Below are 21639 nucleotides of genomic sequence, written 5' to 3'. Positions count from 1 at the left end.
TTTCCACTCGCAGGTGTTAATTGGTCGACACAGTGTTTGATCATTTTCATCATCTATGTCATCATCCCGATGCTTTTGCTTGCTTTTTTGATAAATTTCCAGGCTTTTTTTTCTCACATTTGTCTTTGTGCCAATTGGTACTAAATGTCCAGATATAATGAATGTCTTTCTGCCGTAAATTCAAATGACAAAGAGAGTTTGTGTTACTATCCCATCATCATGTGACATCATGAGCCACCACCATCATCACCACCATGATAATGATCATCATCATTTTAACATTTTTGTCTACTTTGTTCATATTTCATTTCGCCCTGAAAATTCCTATATCATTCTGAGGGGTTTAAAATACATTTAATTATTGACCTCTTCTACTCCTAATATGTCCTTCAGTCACAGCACTATTTTTCAACAATAAGGAGTCCTCATCAGCATCTTCATCCTCATCCTTTTTGTCTCAGCCAGTCCACAGTTATTGGTTATATTTGCACCCTCTCCCATCAGTGATAATCAATATCGATTACAGCTTGAATCTCTGAATGGGCACACACACACACACACACACACACACACATACACAGGGGCTGAGGGAGGAGGAGGGGGGGCATGCTCTTGAGTCTTAAGTCATCCAATCAGCCAACCAGCTCCCCTTACTGAATAGATGCATGATCACCGAAAATGCGAGGGGAGGCGCAACGGGCACTGAGCTGCTGGCTCTCTATATCCAGCGGCTCAGAAGCGCTCTGACTCCATTCACTTCAGAGTCTCACACAGCTAAGGACCTGTGCAGTCTGCTGCAAGACAGGCTCTGGATAGCACAACACGGACAACTGCCTTGTGGTTTTCTGAGAGGATTTTCTCGTTTGGATTATGTTCTTTTAGGGCTATTAAATACTATCTTAGACAAATAGTGGTGCGTCTTACTTCTGACTAATTCTGAACAGACTGATAAATATATCAGTAAACTGGGCTGAAGTTTGAATGCTATTTGTTAGATGGTGAAGGACAAGTGCAGTGCGCGTCAGACTTGTCCCTTGGGATTGTCCCACTTGCGCCTGAGGAGCTATGCCGAGCTGCCGCACAGGGTTTGTTCAAGAGGACGCAGTCCAGTGTGAATAACGAGAGTCAACTTCCAGCCTCTTCAGCATTTCACTGTTACAAGCAAGCGCAGCAGAGCCCGCTGAGCAGCTCTGACACCCAGGTTTCTCTCCCCGAGGGGATGGTTGTGGATCCTGTGGGGCCAGGAGCGATTCTGCGGCTCCTACAGAATAGCACCTTTTTCTTGTACGGGGTTAACTCTAAATTAAAGGGAGATGAGAGCCTCACTTTGTTTCCTGCTGTGGACGACGTACCTGCTGCTGGTCACCTCTGAGGTAAAGTCACCAGGACTCCGCACGGCCACAGGGTTGCTGTGGTTGGATACACTGGTGTCCTTCTGGTTCCGTGTCATACACACCGTGGTGCGGGCTTTTATTTCTCTGAGGGTGCAAAGTTCCCACAGGGCGCGCATTTTCCCCAACATCTACACACACACACACACGCCGCAACTTGATGCTCGAGGAAAGAAAACTACATCGCTCTAAGTTTTGATTTAAACTCTGTAATTAGGCCAGGCGATAGGATTATAAGCGCATAATTTGAAGCAATTCCTCGTTTGAGCGAACCTAACGGATTATTTTTCAAGGGTATATTGATAAATAATAAATAAATAAGAGGGTAGTTTAGACTACGGCTATTTTAAGAACAGTGTCAATATAGGAATTCATTTTTGAGAATGAACAAACTGTAGTTCAGCTCCAGTTACCATGAGGGCCAGTGACTACGCGCTTTTGAGAACCAACATCGCTTCTGCATTTGGACTCATATCGCAGTTATTTTTGGCTTTTGTGCCAAATCTGTTTGTAGCCTGAGCCAAGCGGGCGAACGTTTCGGTTGGGCTAAGCGCCTTCATGGGAACCGCTGCGAGCGATATAAATAGCCTGTGTTCCTGTAAGGCTGCACGGTTTGCTCAACTCGAGGCGCTTGCGAGACCGCAACAAGTGCAGAGTGTGGCGAGATGCGGTTCACACAGCCGGACGTCTCCGTGGCTGCAAATTCCTCCAGGAAACACTTTCATCATGTTTCGCCCATCCGCAGAGGAGCAAGATTAGTGAAACACCAATTCAAGGCGTTTAGAGGCTCATTTGGCTCTATAATTAATCATCCAAATAATACTTTATTAACACGATTTTATTTTCAATGACAGATGTCACACAGCCGTCGTCCTGCTTGCCAGGTAGCCGAAATGGGAATCTTTAGAAAGAAAAAGCTATTTTACAGGGAAATTGGTGCTTACTCTAAAATTACCCATGGGGCGAACTAACCAGAAGATGCAGATTAAAGTGTCCAATATCCTGCAGGCGCGCTTATTCGCTGCTTCGCAAAGTAAACGACATCATTTCTGAAGGGGGATCGGCACCACCTTCACTGCATGTGTGAGGGGGGGGGGGGGGGCGTACGGCAATGGGGCAGATCCACCAGCTGTAGTCGGGTCATAGCTGCAAACTTGTTAGAGCAGTGATATTCCGTGTGGTTGTTGAAACCCAGCACGTTGATATATTAAACCAACTGTTCTACATATGTTTTGCCACTGAATCCACTCATCTCTAAAATTCATCTCTTGTTTGATTTCTTCCCCTCCTCCCGCCCCCTAAAGGAAGTGGAGTTTCCCCAGGAGCTGATAGACAGGCTGTCCCACAGTGAAATCCACAGCATCAGCGACCTCCAGCGGCTACTGGACATTGACTCCGTAGGTAAATTCTGCCTCTTGATACTTCTATCAATAGATCCGAGTTACTTTTTTTTTTTTTAAATCCCGAAGCCCCCCAGATGACTGCTATTGTTGATGTAACAACACATAGTAAATGGCGGTGCCATGGTTACATCAGCAGTGTGCCCTTTATAGCTGTAAAATGATGTGCTATTGTTGAAATCATCTTTAAAGATAGCCTTCTTGGTAGTCACCTGAGCATTATCTGGTGTGAGGAGTGTCTGTATATTTTTGCCTTGGTGAGACAACATGTGATTGCTTGAGGATCAAGCTAAATGACTATTACATAAATTCATTCCAAGGTCATATCTAAAGCAACCATGAATGTGAAGCCTTTGACCCCTGTGGCCCTTTAAAGGTACAATATGTTCAACTCCTTTGCTAAATTTATATAATAATTATAAAACAGAAATCACTGACAATACGCTGTCGTTGCTGATAGATCCACTTGTGCCTAGCATCTGACACTGGTTGACGCCGATATTTTAGTGACATTTGATTGAATGAAATGTCAAGTCTTTGCCAATCCTGCTGGTTTAGGACGATTTAGTGAATAAACAAGAGTATTTGCTGTTATGGTATTCAGTAAAGTTACACCTCCTGAAGACAAGCTCCAAACGCATGCCCATGTTTCCAGCGCTGTGCAAGCGTAGCCCTGGCTTGTGTGATAATGCTGTAGCTGTGATAGGAGCATCTACTGTACACATGTGACAAAGATGGACTTTCACTGTCAGACGTTTACATGTGCATATTCCTTCAGCTGCTGCGATAAACCAGCTTTACAGCGACCAGGCTGCCACATATGTTGCCCTGTAAACAGAGAGAGCGGCTCACAGATCGGGCGGGTTTCTTTATCGTCAGGTTCTTGGGGGTGCCGCTTCTTCTGTGGTGGGGGACGGGTCCGTCTCACTCTTAGATTAAGTTACAGGGGTGTGCTGGACGAAGCTGTTTGCCTTCACATGAGCTTCTATTTACACAGGCTCTGGCCATATATCAAATGCAGGGCTCTCCCCTAAAGATTTGTTGATGGAAATAGGTAATTACTAAATTTGCTTTAACAGTCCCAAATGATGTAAGTTACCTCATTGGTCATAGCTCATTAGTAACCTCAAAACTTATATTCAGCAAAGTGACATAAGGACTGGTCTTTCACTCTTCTGTCAAGTATGCGTCTGTATAACCACACAAACACTTTTCTGATGGACGGATCAATTAGGGCTAATAGCCTGACATCATTAGTGTGTTTTATTTATTAATTCACAATCAAACGAGCCTGTACTCCACAGCAGTGGACACCCCACACTACAGTGAGTCCAGAATAGATCCCTGGAGTGCCTCTAGCATGAGAAGAGGTGTTTATAATTGAATTAACATGTCTTTCTTCAAACAGAGGAATGTTTTGCAGGGTAACAGTAGTAGGCTGATTATTATTACGAGGACATAAATCTGTCTTGAGGGCCGGCTTGGCGGCCCAGGCCAGCCCATTAAAAGACCTTTGACGCCAGCCACTGGGGGTATTTTCAGAGCTTTTGTTGCGGATGGCCAGGACAGGCTGAACTGTACATAGCATGTCAGCCAGGGGAAGAAGAAAGGAAGGGCTAATATTTACACACTGACACCTGGAAGGATTGATGTTGTGTTTTGAAGGACACATCCAGGAATTTTGTTTAAGCGTTTTATTGATCTAGACAGATATGAGTTTTGTGTTGTTGTGTTGTCCCTGTGTAGTACCTGGTTGCTAGAGACCTGGAAGGTTGACTTCATATAAATCAACTTGAAAGGATGTATCTGTCAGGATTACTGGGAAGGCCTACACGGCTGATATAGTGACTGTGTGTTTCATTTACTGCTGATTTGCACAGTATGGGCTTGTGTGTGTTTTGTCTGTCTCTGTCCTCACATCCTGTGAGGATGGTGTCTTCAGCTTTGACTGACAGATGAGATGACCCTGCTGAAGTCTGCAGATGGCTGTCTGGCCCCTGAGGTGCTCCACTCCTCGCTTTTCCTCTTCTCTATCCCTGCCTCCCTCCTTAGGCGGCCCCCCAGCCTGCCTGCTCTTATCTCTCTCAGTGAAGGACTTTGACAGAAAAGGGAACCTGACACTCAGCATGGAGCAGAGGTGGAGGAGGGAGCAGGAGGATTCTGGAGGTTGTATTCCTGCTACATTTCACTCAGAATGGCCACAGGTTGTTGCACAATCTGCTTTGTTTCTGACAAGCTGGCAGTGTGTTTTCCTCCGATGCAGTTGGCAGCACTTACTCTGAACCTGTGGTGTCTCAAAAACATTGTTATTGTGCTTCCTACCTGCTCTCACACCCACCCACAGGGAGGACCTTTGGCCCCTGTGACTTAAACTAACACTTTGTCAACTCAGGCATGTAACTGTTGACAATAAAGAAACAAGGAGGAGAGACAGAGAGAGACAATTATGGAGGCACTTATTACAACAAGTCAACAACATGTTGGCTATTTGTACAAGTAGAAGGAGAGAGAAAAAGAGGAGGAGGAGTAAAGGGAGGGAGCTGTGGCCCTTAGCTAATGGGGGGAGTAATTTGGGAGTCATGAAAGCCTGATTCATGGCAAGAGACTGTCTCCTGTCCTCTTTTCTCTTGTCTCAGTTTGACAACGCTCCGGGCGTGTTATTACTTCTTAGTCACCTGGAACCATCAGAGGAGTAAACCCCTCACTCAAGTTTTCCAGTGTCTCTTGAACACCATTTCTTATCTGCCTTCGTCTCTCAGTCGCCTACATTCACGTGCCAAAATCACTCTGATTGCAGTCTTTCCTTATTTCATTTTTTAAATATATTTTCTTTGTTCCTCCTGTGAAGAAAACAGAATAAAGCTTTTATTGTACTGAAATGAAGACTCCATAGTCTGCAAAGGACTTATTTATGACACACACTGTCTCCGGGTGACCCCTGGTGTGACATCCTCCTTGCTTGCATCCCTTTCTGAGAGGGTGAGATGTAGAAAGTGATGGGTATGGTGGAGCGAGAGGAGACTCAGTGTGTGTTCTGTCAGTGTTTGAAGGTTGTTAGGTAGAAGGATCAGCCAGTTGTCGCAATGAATCCAACTGACAGCGCAGACGGTGTAGGTGTGCATTTCCACCTATAAGTCACGTACTGCAGTGTGTGTGTGTGTGTGTGTGTGTATGTGGCCTGGTAGACTGATAGCTCAGCCCTTTGCTAAACTCCAGGCCTCAGCTGAAGTCAACACTTCCTTTCTGTAGGCCTTTGGTTCTGGGTCACTGGCTGACTAACTGCCTGAAAGACAGGTCCTCCACTCTAACTTAGGGGCAGACCTGTAAAAAGCAAATAAACAACCAATGCCAGAGGTGGACCATCTATAGGTAGAGGAAATCCCTTCAGATGACTCTGGTCAGAGCACAAAGGAGCTGGATGAGTGGAATGTGTTTGCCTGTGGCTAAGCTTTGTTGCACTAGTGTACATTGGGTTTTAGCATGTTGTGGCGGATAATGAGAGGAGTTTGCGTGGCTGTGAGTTGTGTGTTTTTGTTAAGTGCACAGGTGTAGGATTGTGTTAGCCAGGTGGGTGAGTATGCTGTGCCTACGGACAGGTAGACCCACCCACTTAGCAAACACTCTCAGACTCTGCTCTTTGGGAGAGGGCAGTATCCTGCGAACAAGCTTTATCGTTTTATTGCTGCTCTGGCACTCTTCTGTAATCCACCTCATATTCTGGGTGGGGACCAAAACAAGCAAGCTTTATCAGATGACCATGACTGTGAATAAGCTGAGCTGGCTATATTAGACTGGAGTTGGGGAGCTTTAAGAAGCTACCACTGCAGCATAACAAAACATGTACTTTTCCAAGCTACCGAATGATTGAAAAAGCAAACATTTTCAGGTAAATGAGAGACACGAAACCACTAATTATGTGCAGGCATAATGGCGGCTGAGTACCACCTGTCAAATGACCACTTTAGTCCCCTGTGTGTCTGTGAAAGCTGGTTGTTTTTGAAGGAGCATGCTGACTCACCTGCGTCTAGATACTTTTTTGCTCTGAGAAAGTTCAGCCAAATGAGTGAGCAAGGCTGACACACAAAGCTTGCAATTACACAGGGGTCTGTGTAAAACTGTGTCTCCTGCCTGTACTCAGTGTATTGTGGACTGTGTACCTCAATTTGTGTCATCATCAACAGTTGCCCTCAAGCATGCCTGCCTGCCTGCCAGCCAGCATGCTGAGGGGAATCCTAAACCCTTCAGGGAATCAAGACGTGTGTTATGTACAGCACAAGAACCAGTAGGAAGTTACCATCTCATTATGGTTGTGTGACTAACCAAGACATTGTTTGTTGTGGAAGGGGTATATAAAACATCAGCAGTGGGTCACATGCAGCCTTCTGGTGAGGCCTAACAAGCCAGCCACCACAATCATTCAACACTGTTAAGGCTGCAGCGGTGGTTAAGAGACTCATAGTTGGTTTATTGGTTGAATAAGCTTTTCTGGGTTTGTGTTTTCTTGGTGTGACATTATTAACATGGCTGGCTTCTGTTTTGGTGAGGTACGGGAAACGATGTTATTGAGGAGCCGAAGCACCACAAGCACCACAACCACCATAAGAACTACTCCCGTCATCCTGGTTACTACAATGACCTGAAGAGCTCCCAGCTCCACAGCCGACGCAAGAGGAGCATTGGTAAGACTGAATGAGTACTGTATGCTTCAATGTGCAGCTCAGAGGTTGCATCATGATCACATTTGGCACAACATACATCGCAGCATGGCACAACTTGTTACAGTGTCGTGATGCCCTAAAAATAACCTCCATCTTAAATATTCCCAGGAGATGAAACCGATCACTTCACGCTAATTTCAAAGAAAGCTAATAGTTATTGGCTTTTATACTGCTTTTTTGTGGATAAAAGGAACCCTAATGAAGACATCTACCCAGTACTTATGGCAATCAAGGAATCATGAGAAACGAGACTGGTGTGTGAGGTTGACGAGGACGTCTGACATGAAGCCCTTCAATTGGCCAGAGGCTTGCAGATCTAAGACACACGCGTCAGGAGAGAAATATATCCTTGAGCATGGAAATTCCAGGCATTCAGGGATCAAGTTGCAGCTCGCCTGGGCTCTCAGTCAGATTTCTTCATAAAACGCCACGCGGTATGATATCTGATCGAGGTGTGGAGAATACCATGTAGTGTGCAATGTATGTGTGTGTGTGTGTGTGTGTGAAGTTCTTCACATCTCTTCCAATGGTGCAGCTTTTAATGTAGCACTGGACGAACCAGCTGGTTGCATTTCATGTATGTGCACTTCATAAGTGCATGAAACGGTGTAGTTTACCATTTTGGCAGCTGTCCACAAAAGCCCTCATGTTCTGTACTTGATGCATATATCATCTTTACGACATAATGGTATCTTACTGTACTCTCTCTGTCACATCTTTAGATGCTTGTCAGAGCATTAAATCTGAAACGAATGCTTACTGCCTTCTTCTTTTCACAATGGCCAATGGGGTCAAAGGCCATTACTAGATTTCCCAACGGTGTACATGAAGGTTTTCTGGCCTTGTCATACTGCATTAACCCCAGTGAGCAGTCTCTTTATATCTCACCGACTTGATCTCAAAGCTCCTTAGCTGATATGAGATCAGCTTTTTGGATAGCTTGTCTTCTTAATAGCCTTAAAGGAGGTTGGGTGTGATCTGAGGTAAGACGAACAGCTCCCACATCAAATGAGTCATCAAATAATGAGCAGTGAAGGAATGCCCGAAGCAGCTGGGAGTGAAAAGGACGGATTACAACAATACATCAGCACGCGCTTGCATTTGGAAAATGTGTCGTCAAACATTCATGTAGACTATTAGCTCAACTCCTCCCTCTCTCCGGTCTTTCTTCCAGTAGAGGAAGCGGTCCCAGCGGTGTGTAAGACACGGACGGTGATCTACGAGATCCCCAGGAGCCAGGTGGATCCCACGTCTGCCAACTTCCTGATATGGCCACCCTGTGTGGAGGTGAAGCGGTGCACGGGCTGCTGCAACACAAGCAACATGCGTTGCCATCCTTCCCGCAAGCACCACCGTACCGTTAAGGTAAGACACGCAAACTCCTACAGTAAAGTTTGTCTGCAAGCTTGCTGATATCTCAAAAGCATGTCTACAGAATATCCACAGATAATTACTCTAAATGATTATTGTATTGCAAGGCTAACGCAAAACATGACACAGTCACCTTATTTGTTCCACCAACACACCCACTTCCACATACATCTCCTCCATTTTTCCGCTCACCTGGTTGAGTAAATCAAATGTTAGGCAAGGTTGGGTTGACCCGCCATCCTTCATGCCTTTTTCCTACCTTACTCCCTGTTTTCTCTACAACTCCAATCTACCCCTCTCATCCCCTCCTTGTCGCCTTGGCCTGCACCCAGACAGTGGCCACATTAGCTCTGCTGCCCCCTCCTCTCTCCTCTCTTCTTCCATTACAACCGATCAGCACCCACTCTCCTCATCACTCTATCCCATGTTTGGCGAGAGGCCAGGATGGCCGTGCCAGGACAGCGGGAGGGAGGAAGAGAAGAAGAGAGAGAGAGAGAGTGAGAGGACAGGGAGGGTTGTTGGCACCTTCAGCCAGGACATCTGTTGAAGGGTCAACCAGAGAGGGATGCTCCTGCCAGATATAAGACAGACAGAGAGAGGGAGGGGGAGAGGAGGGGAGAGAGGGAGAAACAGGCCCCTGTATCTTGAGAGTGTCTGAGTGTCACTGGCTACTGCTCAGCTATTTCCCTGCTCCCTGTTTGTTTGGCCCTTTGTCTTTTCTGGAAGCAGGGAGCCTGGAGTAGACGAGGTGACAAAGACAAAGAGAGAGGGATTGAAAGGGGTTGCACTGTTCTCAGAGGCTTGTTGGCATCGATAGCTCGAAAACACGTCCTCCTGTTCAAGATCAGAGGAGACACCATGGCTGGAGCTGAGTCGTATTTCTGCTGTATTTACACTACAGACTGTTAGCCAGTGCACAGCTCTGTTTGGAGGTATGGGAGTTATGTGCTCTGTTCTGTAAGAGTAAGAGACAACCGAGGGATAAACAGGATAGCCTGGAACATTGCTCCTGTCTCTCTTTGAGTCTATCTCTGGACTCTGTTGTTTTTTTTTCTCTTTAATCATTGTGATCTTGTCTGGCCATGGGCACTGCTGGGACATTGCCTTCTCTCCTGCTCCTCATGCAAGGTTTTAAAGATGCCATCTCAATAGACCAGCAGAGTAATAAAACAAATACCAAGGGGACATTTCAGTAGGGATAGGAAGACATTCTCTCTGACCTTCTCTTTTAGTTGTAGAGCATGGATGGTAAGGCTGTGCTGACAAGACGGCCATTGAAGGGCACAGGGCACTACATCCAGGGCACAGAGTTTATGGTCAGAAATGCTGACTCATACTGCGGTAAGAGAGTCAAGCTCTGATATACAGCACAACCCTGTGTGTCTGTCTGTCTGCAGGCAAGTTTGTCTGTGTCTCCTCTGCTAGACAGTCTATCATCCTCAATAGCAGCTCTGTCCGTGATCGTGGTGACGACGACGAATGGAGAGACACAGGCGACGGTGGAAAAGGCTTGATTCAGCTATTCCTGGAATGTCGTGATCCATGTGACTGTGGCCATGTCCCCCACTTGATACTGAGGACAAAATGAGCACACAGACCAGAGAGGAGCCTTCAGGCGTGGCGGGCAGGGGATCACTGGGGGCCATTTTTCCATGCGCTTGCAGCCGTGGGCAAGGGGGGGGGCTGGGAGGCGTTGTATCCCTGGAAGGGTCATCTGTCAGGGCTTGCTCCGGTCAGGAGACATTCACCGCATTGTGTGTGAGAAACATTGTCTCATGCCAAGTTTTTTTTTTTTCTCTACGTCCTTTTGGTAGTTAGTCTGAATAGGGGTTCAGTTTGTGCTTCTCCCTCCGTTTATTAGAAATCTAAAAATGTTGCATGTCTACCCTGGGCCTGACTTGTTTTCCTTCTGCTGGCCAAGGATGGGAAAAGAACACATTCACTGTGTTTCTTTCCATCTCGTGCCACTATACATTTGTCCAAATGCACCTTTATTTAATTATTCCTCCTTTACTGTTTCTCTCCCTCTTTCCTTTTTCATGCTATGGACCCAAAAAAAGAGAGAACGGGTCTGTGCAGGCACTGTACTGTACAAGCCTGTCCTGTTCAGTGGTGGGGTAATAAAAAAGGCAACTTTAAATGGGATTAGCCTGAGGGAGGAGAAGGGGCCGATCTCAAAGTCACTCTTTATTTTTCTTGGTCTCCTCCTCCTTTCATTCTTTTGCAGTTCTCTTGAACTTCTTTTGCACTTTGGTCCTTCACTGTCATAGCCATATCTTTAAAACTATATTTACATTGTCGTTTTTGTGTTGTTGGCATGCCTCAGCATATGAAGTACACAAGAAATGAGAAAGATGAGATTCTTGCCAGGCATTTAGAGATGGGTTAGTATTCATCAGAGATAAAGAAAGAGAGGCATAGATAGACGGAGAAACAGAAAGAGAGGCAGAGAGTTGGGAAAACAGACAGGGGAGAATTTTTAATGAGTTTTTATGCATTCAGACTCATCCCCAACATTCCTTTACCTCCCCAACCCACCTCCCTTTGCACTTTCAATGACACCATATTCACTCCCCCTATTCCAGCATCTTGGCTCTCCCCTTTCTTTTCCAACCAAGCGATTCCCCCATATTTCGTCTCATTTCTCTTTTCTCCTTTTTGGTATTTTATCACAGAAGCCTGGTAGAACATTTTGGCCATCAACAAGAGTTGTACAACCTGGATGTGACATGAAAATAAATGTGAGAATTTGTATACCGTTGGCATTTTGATGGCACAAGACTAATCTCCAAACTCCCTTTGCCTCCTTTGGCTCTTAACCTTTCATCCCCTACTCTCTCATACTGTCTCATATCTTTTGTCAGCTCCTTCTCCTGTATTCTGTCTGTTCTTCCTCCTCACATCATTCTCCCTGTCTGCTGAGGGCTGCAGCTGTGTCCAGTAGTTCTGATGGTTTCCTCATTGCTTTTGGCTCTGAGGCTTGCTAGACGAACTCACTCATAAAACATCTGATAAATTTGGACACGCAGGACTGAAGAGGCTTTAGCATACAAGGTGTGTGTGGGATAGAAAGAGAGTTAGTGGTAATGATCTCAACGTGCAAGTGCACTTTTGCATTCTTTGAAACATTAGCCTTTGTTGGTATGAATGCGCATGTGTCTCTGTCTGAATCTAAATGCCTCGCTGTTTGTTCTTCCTATGGGGCTGATTAAACAGCCCATGGCACAGACAAATAATGGAGTTGTCACTCATCCTCTCACTCATTAACTCTTAAGGCTTCTGCAGTACATTTGCTGTGTAAGTTCATTGTATTCCCTGTTCTTATTCACAAACCCACATAAGCAAATCCAGAAATGACTACTTGTGGTTACATCTGTGGTACTCAGGTAAGGTAATCTAGAAAATCCAACAGTTTTTTCATGTTTTCTTTTGCTAAATATACAGTTGGCAGTAAATGAGATCCTCTTCTTGTTTCACAGCTCAGAGAGTGACTCACATTATAGAAAGTGAAAAGTAAAATAAAGAGAAAACATAAATGAGTCGCTAATTATACCCTTGAGTCCCACTAGGCAAGTTAAAGAATGTCTAAATTACAGTATTTGTGCTTTAAATGGTATTTACATTTTCTAATTTTCAAAATTAAGACAACTGACAAAAACAGAAGCAAAACACGAGAACTAACCCTTTTCATTGCCGCCATGAGGCGCTTAATCGAATCAGTATGGCATAATTTGCCAACAATAAAGTTCAGTTTCCCTCATTTGGTTTAGTTTAGTAGCTGGAAGCTTTTGATGGTCCTTGAAGCGTATGTACAAGTATTTTGCAGAGGTCGAAGAGGGTCGTCAGAGCACATCTGTGTAAACCCAAGAAGGAGATTGTTTTTGCGTGTGTGCATGTGTGTGTATGTGTGTGCGTGTGTGCTGTGTGATGCTACGTAAACTCCCCCACCGCAGCGTAGGGACAAGACCATTTGTGTGAAGCAGCAGCAAGAGGAAGACGGGCCGCAGAGTAATGAAGTGTTGATGGCTGCTGGATCAAAGTGGAGGCTGACAGAGGCCAGGCGGATAGAGCCGCAGCGCTGAGTGTGGGGGTCCACACATCTCAATGCACTGGCCCTGGCCCCGACCCCATCACACACACTGACCCTTACCTCAGTGACAGTGGTGTTGGGGGAAGCAGTAGCTGTAACCCTGCGGTTGTGTGGGACCCTGACTTACGGAGTGTTTCATAAATAAAAGACAGTGTGACGGTGATACAGTGAGCATGATTTATGATCGTCTGAGGGGTCCTGTGGATTACGTGAGGGGTGTGGGGGAGGGCATATGGGAATAAGGGGCCTCCGTGTTTGAAGTCCCGTGCAGCTGTGAATTATTTTCCCTTTGATTCACTCAGCTCTCCTGCTAGATGAAGAAGGGTGAGAGACTCTGTGTGTGTATAAATGTGTGTGTGCCGTTCACGGCGGGGGTTGCGGGGCGGGTCAGAGACCATGGGAGCGTCCCAACCAAGCCAGGAGCTGGAGAGTTTGGCTACTGCTGCACCAGCTGGAATGCATCAGCGTGAGCAGGAAAAGTAGCAGCCGTATTTTAATCATATTTTACTTCATTTCTGTATTTTCCTGCACTCCTTCGCTCCTGTCCTCCCTTTTGGTCTTCCCTTCTGACTACATCCTCCCTCTCCACCCCTCTTCTCTGCTCAGTCACCCCCCCAAGTCTTGGAGTCTGATTGTCTGTTATGCGAAATAGTTATTCACTCCCTCTTCACTCTTTCTGTCTAGCTCCTGCAACAGAGCCATCTCCAACTCTCTAATTTTACCCCTCTGTCAGCCTCTGCCATTTACTCTGTGTATTTTGCTCTCTCTCATTAAAGTGTTATTTACTTTTCCCTCTTTCAAGAACTCGGTAATGTCTTCCTCATCGGCAGTTCTGTAAAGACACAGATAGGAGAGAAGAAATGGAAAGATCACACATCTACAGATTCTTTGATATTTGATAGCTGGGTAGCAGGGTAAGGAAAGCACAATGCACAATGTGGTTGGGGCAGATAAATATTCACATCTGGAGACACATTAATGTGTGTTTGGTGTGCCATGAAGTGGCTTTTTGGCATTGCAGGCCTGTGAGACATGATAAATACTCTCCTCGCTCCCTCTCTTCTCCGCACATCACCCAACGCTCTGAGAGTGTGTGCGTTGTGTAGAGTTGAAGCGGAGGGCAGCAGCAGGTTGTCTCGTCTTCTGTGGCTTGCTCCCTTTCTCTCTGCAGATCAACTTCTTCTTGATTTCAGAAGGCAATCAGACAGACATATAGAGATAAAGAATACCATTTTGTGTTCCTTTTCCCCACCTCTCTTCAGTTGTAGCATCTCAGAGGGAGCTCTTTTTTTGGGGCACAAGCGCTTGAGTGTCTCCCTTGCCTAAGTTCCCTCCTGATAAATGAATTGCTGCCCCACTCCAAACATACACATACATTCTTGTTTATTTTTGCTCAATTCTGTCAGTGTTCCAGCTCACGATGGCCCGCGGTGCACATCCACATCCCTGTTGTGTTTTCCTTGGAAGGCTCGAGTAAAACTTTCCCCTCCATCATGCTCTCATCAGCGCCTGGTGCTCAGGGAATTCCCAATTAGCCCAACCGAGACAATCGACTTCACATTGAGAGCCACAGAGACACCAACAAACCAAGGAGGTGCACTTCCCAGAGCCCCTTGCCTCACCCCAACCCTCTGGATCGGATGTCATTTCTCAGTCGATTGGGGGACTCTTTCTCAGGGCCCCGGCTTTCGAGGGAGTTTAGAGTGGTTTGATTTATACAAAGAGAGCGTGGGGCCCCTCGTCGTAGCATGGGGGTCTCTGTCTGATGTATGTTTTATGTGGGAAGTCTGTGCCAGATCAGAAGCCGGTGTTCTTTGTACAGAAGTGAAGAAGTGGCAAAAGATGGAGGACGGGAGTGCTAAACGTGAATGTAAAAGTGGAAAAGGAGTGGAGATTGCCTTTCCCTTAACACAGGAGCAGACAAAGTGTTGACAAAGTGGGCAAGGCACAGGCTGATTGAGAGTTATTATAGCACAGTTATACACGTTCACAGGCAAATATGAAAGTGTGAATGTGTGTGTGTATTTGAATTTGTGTGTGTAGTAACTCCTGCAGGGAATGTTTTTAACCCTGCTGTGCGAGGGGCAAGAAGACAAGCCTTTCACTAGGCCTCACTTCTGTCAACACTACACTTCTGTCAATAGCTGTTTGTTTGGCCTGAAGAGTTTGGGTTTTATGTGTGTGTGTGAGTGTGCGTTAGTCATTAGGATCAGACTTAGTACTAAGCGTAAGTGGCTGACTGTTTCGGCTTCCCACTGGCTACTACATCCGTCAACTCAATCCTCTCTCTTTCTATTCTTCCTCTCACTCCTACCTTGTTTTTCAGTCACGTATTTTGACATTAGCAGTGGTTTTCTGGTAATTGCATGACAATGTGTAACCTTGTCTAACAACAAACCTTTGATAACTTCTCTATCTATGCCCGTGTTAGTGTAATTAATTTCCCCAGTAGGTAACCCAGAAGCTACATGTTAATAGGTAACACATGAATGTCATTTAATGCTAGTCATGATCATGGTAAGTCCCTCTCCCCCCTTCCTTAAATAACCTCCTCTGTTTACACGCACACACACACACACACACACACACACACACACACACACACACACACACACACATCACCTAATGAGAGTGATGATCTACCTTACTCCTCAGTTCTTCCCCTTCACCCGCTGTCTCTCTCTCTTTCTATCAGGGCAGATAACAGCAAATACACCACCGCTAACCCAGACACTATTGTCCTCTGTTTGCTCAATGCATACCTCCTCTGCTTGCTTACCCTCTTTTTACTCCCTCCCTTCTTGCTCTTTCTCTTTGCTCCATGAAAAGAAACTGTTGCAAAGGAGAGGATGGTGAAGCCGCTGGTCCTTGAATTCATTTTTAGCCGCACAAGATGACCCTCCAACCATTGCCACAGCACTGACAAGAAGCAGCTCTAGCTGGGTGGATGTCAACATCATACTTTGTTTTATCAGACAGGGATTGGTATGTTCGTTTGTCTGCATGACTAATTCACCACTGAGAGCCAACCTTGGCAATATGCCATCACAGGGTAGAGGAAGAAAGCCTCTCATCAGTCTGTGCGTGTGTGAGCCTCATGCTGACTGCAAAACCGTGTTGTTCATAACACCAGAGAGCACTGGGAGATTGTCCGCCAATATCCTCTCTTGTGCTGTGACCAGAAAGATAAGTGAAGGAGGGGATATTGTTTCCATGTGGCCCCGAGGCCCTCAGTGGTGGATGGGGAGGTTACCTGCCCTTGGCACCCAGATCAGAGAGGAGAAAAACATGTAGCCACCTCCCTTGAGTTACACAACAAGATCATCATAACCTCCATGCAACCTTCTCTATTCAGCTTTCATCTAAGCTTTAATCAACATAGCCTATTCATAACCCACCAAGGATTGGTCCTTTTCATTACTAGCTGTTGGGTGGGAAGTGGAGGTCAGTCCTGTTGTGTTAAACTGAGAGGGTGTTAACTGGACTGAGGGATAGGAATTCCTGCATTGCTTTAGTGTTTGTTAGATTGGAAGGGCTGCTTCCTAGGGTTCTACTGCTTAGATTAGACCATGTAAACTATATTTTTTGCATGCACATGTTAAGCAACACTTTCCCTAAGCCATGAAGAAGTATTAATGTGGTTTAAAACAGGCCTACATGTTGGAACAAGGCAAAGGACTTTAGGTGTGTGTCTGTCTGGATGTGGATGCTCCAGGCCAGGAGCGAGGTGGAAGTGTTGGGGGGGAGGAATCTCCCAGCCTCTCTTCTCCTGCCAGGGTAAACTTTCCCTGGGCCTTAAGGGCGTATAACACTCCCCCCTACCCTCCATCTCTCCTCTCCCATTGTTTGAGCTTGCTTTGACAGGGTCATACACACCATTCAGTATTTACACACCTGATCAACAGCCCATAGAGCACACAGTGAGCAGAACTCAATGCATCAGCCTCTGAGGAATGCTGCCGTCACACTTCAAACACAGCGGGGCAAAGCAACGACTGGCGTTTTTTTGTATGAATTGGTTTATGAAAGAGTCATCAGTCACAGCGCTACGCCTCTTGATGTTAGCAGACATGCTTTCATTGATCGACACACGCACAGCAAAGAGTAATGTCGTTGCTGCACATTTGGCTATGTTGCTAACCTTTTTTCTCTTCCTCTCCGCAGGTAGCAAAGGTGGAGTATGTGAGGAGGAGACCCAAGCTGAAAGAGGTCTTTGTGAGGTTAGAAGACCACCTGGAGTGTGTGTGCACGTCGCAACATCATGTGGTGGAGCACTCAGATGCAGAAACAGGTAAATCAGAGCATCGGATTTACTCTGCGTCATTGTTACCTCATCACACAGTGTCCCAGCGTTGCTTTTGTTGCAGAAAAATCCCTCAGAGGCTGAGTTTGATTGCTGAATCCTAACCTCACTCCTTTGTCATCAGGCATCATCATGCTTTCCCGCCATCCTCCGTCTGTCTAATTGTCTCTCTCTCTCTCTGTCTGGCTTTTGGCTTTGCACTAGATGACCTTATTCTATGATTGCTCCTAAACAGACAGACACACCTGTGAGGTGGCCTGCTATTGCAAAACTGTGAAGCTTGTCTGTTTGTGCTTTGTTAGGATAGAATGTGTGTGTGTGTGTGTGTGTGTGAAAGTGTATGCAAGTCTGTATGTTAAGGGAGGGTGTCCAAAGGCTGCTTGGCATGAGAGCAGGCAAACCCGCCAATGCCTTGATCTGAAGCCGTTCTCTCTCTGGGAGCAGATAAGCGCTGTGATGTGTGCTGATAAGGCATCTGAAGTATTTATAGTGTGTCATATCTTTGCCCTCTCTGCTTCTGTCCCAGGGCTGTTGTGCCTCTTTCTGTGTCATAAACCCTGCTTCTCGCTTTTAACCCTCCTTCCTATCCTGACTTTGTGTTTTCAGGCCACCGTAGGGCTAAAGGTAAAAAAAGGAAACCTAAAAAACTAAGACCCAGCAAGGATTTATTGGCAACATAATAAAGTTGCACTCATTACCCAAAGTCCACTGGCAAGCTGTGAAAGGAACAGGTAGGACTTTAGCACCAAAAGCGTCCTCTCACCTTCTGGCACTGCACTGGCCCGATTCGGGTGCAAAGAGGGCCCGCCAATCACCATCACCAATCACATCACAGCCAATCAGTGTGAGAAGAGGGAGGGCTAAGGGAGGCCGTGCTTATGCCCCAAAGCTGCATGCTGATTTTGTGGCCTCCTGAGCATGCACAGGACATACATGTGCTTCCTGTCACAGTTTTGTGCCTGCGTGTGGTTGTGTACACTGTTTATGTTGTTATTCATTAAAACACCTGACCTGCTGTATGTCACTGTTTGTTTCACTGCTTAAAAGACACATTTCTCTCTCTCTCTCTCTTCCTGTCATCATTAGTCAGGTTTCTTTGAGTCTTATTGTCTGTTTTTTACACATACAAATGACACACATATTTTGACTAGACATAATGGTGTCTCGAGAGAGATGATTCACAACATTGTGGGTCTTGTGTGTGTCATCTTGTTTGAAATGCATGAACAAATTTTTGGAATTGGGCACAAAATGCCAAAATCTAACTTTATTTTCAATTTATTTTTTTCATGATGAAACCCATGTGTTGTGTTAGTAAAATTACGACACTCAGTTTTGTTTCTCTCTTTCTCTCCCACAGTGGACGTGAGGTGAGACCAATCAGAACAAGGGACTTCAGCGTGGGAGGGACCTAAGTAGAGGACGCCGCCAACAGGAGACCTGCGTTGTCCCCACTGCCATGCAACCTTCGTTTAAAAAACTTTTCCGTAAAGAAGACTGAAAAAATAGACAACAGACAAAAATTTAAAAAAAGATGCCAAAGGTGCTTTTTCTTAAAAACAGTAACCAGTGATGATGACTTCCTCTGTGGTATGCCACCGACACAGATAACAACACCCGCTGAAGCCGCTGATCAAGAAGAAAAGAGAAAGATGCCGTAGAGCTGCAGAAAGATCGAAGGGAGATGATGAAAGGGATTTGTGTTGAACATTTTGACAGACTTTGTTTGAACAAGATGCACAACAGAAATGGCTATCAAACATTTGGATCAAGCTTTGGTGGGAATCTGATGCTCAGACTCCAAAGCAGCGGTGGATGACCTCCAACTGGGCAGCATAAAAGTGCCCTGCCCTGTTTAAATGACTCTTTCGTACACAAGAAGAAAGAAAGATAGGTGACATAGGAACAACAATGGAAAGAGAAAGAGAAAGACAAATGGAGGTGTTTTTTTTTTTAAAGACTCAATGGAGTATCAAACATTTTGAGATTTTGGATGTTTGCTCAGAGTAAAAAGGAAATCTTCTGAGAGATCCCTGGTGGCCTCTGACTTTTTTTTTTTTTTTGCTATGTACAGTTAAATTTGAGAAGGAAGATGCGCCGCTACTTACAAACTATTTATACGTGTGGACGTTTGCTTTCTGTCTCTTCCAGTACAAAAAGAAAAAAGAAACAACAGAAACATGTTTTCATGATTTTTTTGGAGAAATGCAAAAGTTGTGTTTGGTCCGGTTGTTTGTAACCATCAGTATCACAATCTCAGTGTCATTTTTTTTCTAGTCAATGTTATTCTTGTCATCCATGTTTCTTATTATATTACAGTATATCTGAATGATGTCAAGTCTTGTATATGGTTTGGATATATGTGTGCAAGGAGGAGATGCGAGAGTCAGTACAGGAAAATGCTTTATTTTTGTTATGAAATATATTAAGCTTACTCATATCCAAGCAGGAATTATGTTTATTTCTTTTGTTGTGGTTGAATGCCTGTATTTAATCCATTGGAAAAGATGCAAAATTGTAGGCAGTGGGTGGTAGCCCATGAGCTGTGAAGAGGAGTTCTACAGTGGCTCAGACACGGCAACTTCATAGTAAGTGTCCATAGTGCAGCTTATTCTACAGCCATGATAAACACTGGCCTGTCCTTTATCTAACAAGTCACATTTAACACAAAAATTCAAACAGCACATTAAAGTGTGTTCATGCCAACCATGAAAGAAATGTTAGAACTCTTGTGTGCATGTGGGCTTGTATGAGATGGGATAGACAGGGCGTGTGTTTGTGCTCACACACAGTTTCTCTCCAACATGAGGCTATTTTTCACCCATATCACAGTAACATTGATAAGGAAGATGCCTGCTTCACAAGCACAAATTGTGTGCCTGCAAAGAGCAAAGTCCGCCTTAAAGAGTGAACAAGCAAGCAAAATCGACAAGTGCATGAATGGAGTCCTTGTCTGGCCAGACCTTACTCTTCTGTCGACAAGAGAACCATTCTGTGATCACTCCACCCTGCGAAGGTGCTCGCACCTTATGCAGCTTCATGCCATCAGGACAGATGGTGATGATGGGTGTGCCAAGGTGGCCTGAAAACAGTGCAGTGCTGGCCTGGACCTGAACAATGACTTCCTGAACAGTTCCTGTAAGGGTGATGAATGTGTAACCAGGCCAACATTACAAGTACAAAACACTCATTTTGTGTTCAGATGAGGGAAGTTTTGGTAGAGAGAGACAGTTGGAGGTGAAAGAGTGAGTCACTGTGAAGTGAGTCAGGCGAAAATCGAAACAGGAAAAGTCTGACTGAAACATGGCTGTATCGGCTACTGCTGAGTTGTGGACATCAGATCACGCGCAGCCCAGCTGTGAATAAATTAACCATCAGTTGATTGGTGCTATATTTATAAAGCTGACGTTTCATCACTGTTCACATTTACATTTACATCAATGTAAGATGCGTGTTCTCAGTAAACCAGGGACCTTACACTTAGAGCTATTTGATTAAGGAAAATGCCATTACGCTATCACCAAGCCTTTATTATCTTTCGTTTGGGCTTCCATTGGATAAAGACAGCAATAATCATAATTTATATATTTATGTTTTCAACAATAAACATATTTCTGCTCATGAAAACGTTTCACTGAATGTTGAGTCCTATAATTTGTTTGTATTGTTTCCCAAAGCATGGTATTTTAGGATATATTTAGGTATAGAACAAGATGGCATGCAGCACAAAGGAAAAAAACTAAAACCGATGTGCACATAGCGTGCTTGTGGAAGTGAAAAGTTAGCAGTTAAGTAACACTAAGCTGAACACTACAGCTGGGTAAAGAGGAAACGAAACCTTGGGGTTAGTGGGACCACCCGGCACCAGAAAAACTGTACCTGCTCCCTCATTAGTAAGAGGCTTTTTGATAAGTATTATCTAAATAACTGTATAATACACAAAAATGCAAAAAAGACATATAGATTATGTGAGCTCAAAAGAGTTGATATGCCGGTGCTTCCGCAGGAGGCAGGACAGGAGCTGGATGTGAAGGTGGTGGTGTATACAGGAAATGTGAGCTTTTCCAGGCTTGCAGACTGAGCAAGAGTTGGGCTTTAGTCCAGGATCCACCAGCAGCAGACGGTAGGTGCTGGGGGCTTTATTACTTTTCCCCGAGCAGCTCAGCCTAATCCCAGAGCTAAGGGACATGAAAGTCTCTCTGCTCTGCACTTCCCGACCATACACCCAGCTTATTACCTCAGGAGGGAGCCAGATAAAGAGAGGCCAAACATGAAAGAGAGAGGGGATCAGAGAGACACCAGCTCTGCAAGCCAGTAGAACAGAGGATAAAGTGAATAATGCAAAGATAAAAGCAAGAGCAGTAGC

General features: G+C 45.2%; 1 protein-coding gene across 3 annotated transcripts; it reads left to right on the top strand.

Moving 5' to 3' along the window:
* Positions 1 to 739: 739 nt before the first annotated feature.
* On the top strand, positions 740 to 20900 carry pdgfab (platelet-derived growth factor alpha polypeptide b). Of its 3 annotated transcripts, XR_006845691.1 has the most exons (7): positions 740 to 1373; positions 2696 to 2792; positions 7336 to 7470; positions 8684 to 8874; positions 17135 to 17261; positions 17880 to 18004; positions 18634 to 20900. XR_006845691.1 is itself a non-coding variant. In XM_046415918.1 (6 exons), exons 1-6 carry the CDS (start codon positions 1314 to 1316, stop codon positions 18645 to 18647), a joined length of 624 nt encoding a protein of 207 aa, XP_046271874.1. In that variant the 5' UTR covers positions 740 to 1313; the 3' UTR covers positions 18648 to 20900. The 3 variants fall into 3 exon arrangements, 1 of the variants encoding a protein (XP_046271874.1); XR_006845692.1 differs by lacking the exon at positions 7336 to 7470; XM_046415918.1 differs by lacking the exon at positions 17880 to 18004.
* Positions 20901 to 21639: the final 739 nt, after the last annotated feature.

The sequence above is a fragment of the Scatophagus argus genome, chromosome 16, assembly GCF_020382885.2.
Source record: "Scatophagus argus isolate fScaArg1 chromosome 16, fScaArg1.pri, whole genome shotgun sequence".
NCBI classification, from domain to species: domain Eukaryota; kingdom Metazoa; phylum Chordata; class Actinopteri; family Scatophagidae; genus Scatophagus; species Scatophagus argus.
This window is presented reverse-complemented; position numbering and strand designations above follow the sequence as displayed.

What these genes read in the sequence shown, in the direction of transcription:
- pdgfab (XM_046415918.1), top strand. Translation starts at nt 1,314, where the DNA reads ATGAGAGCCTCACTTTGTTTCCTGCTGTGGACGACGTACCTGCTGCTG. An exon ending in CCGACGCAAGAGGAGCATTG is followed by an intron (nt 7,471 to 8,683) that starts GTAAGACTGAAT and finishes TCTTTCTTCCAG; the next exon opens with TAGAGGAAGCGGTCCCAGCG. An exon ending in AGCACCACCGTACCGTTAAG is followed by an intron (nt 8,875 to 17,134) that starts GTAAGACACGCA and finishes TCCTCTCCGCAG; the next exon opens with GTAGCAAAGGTGGAGTATGT.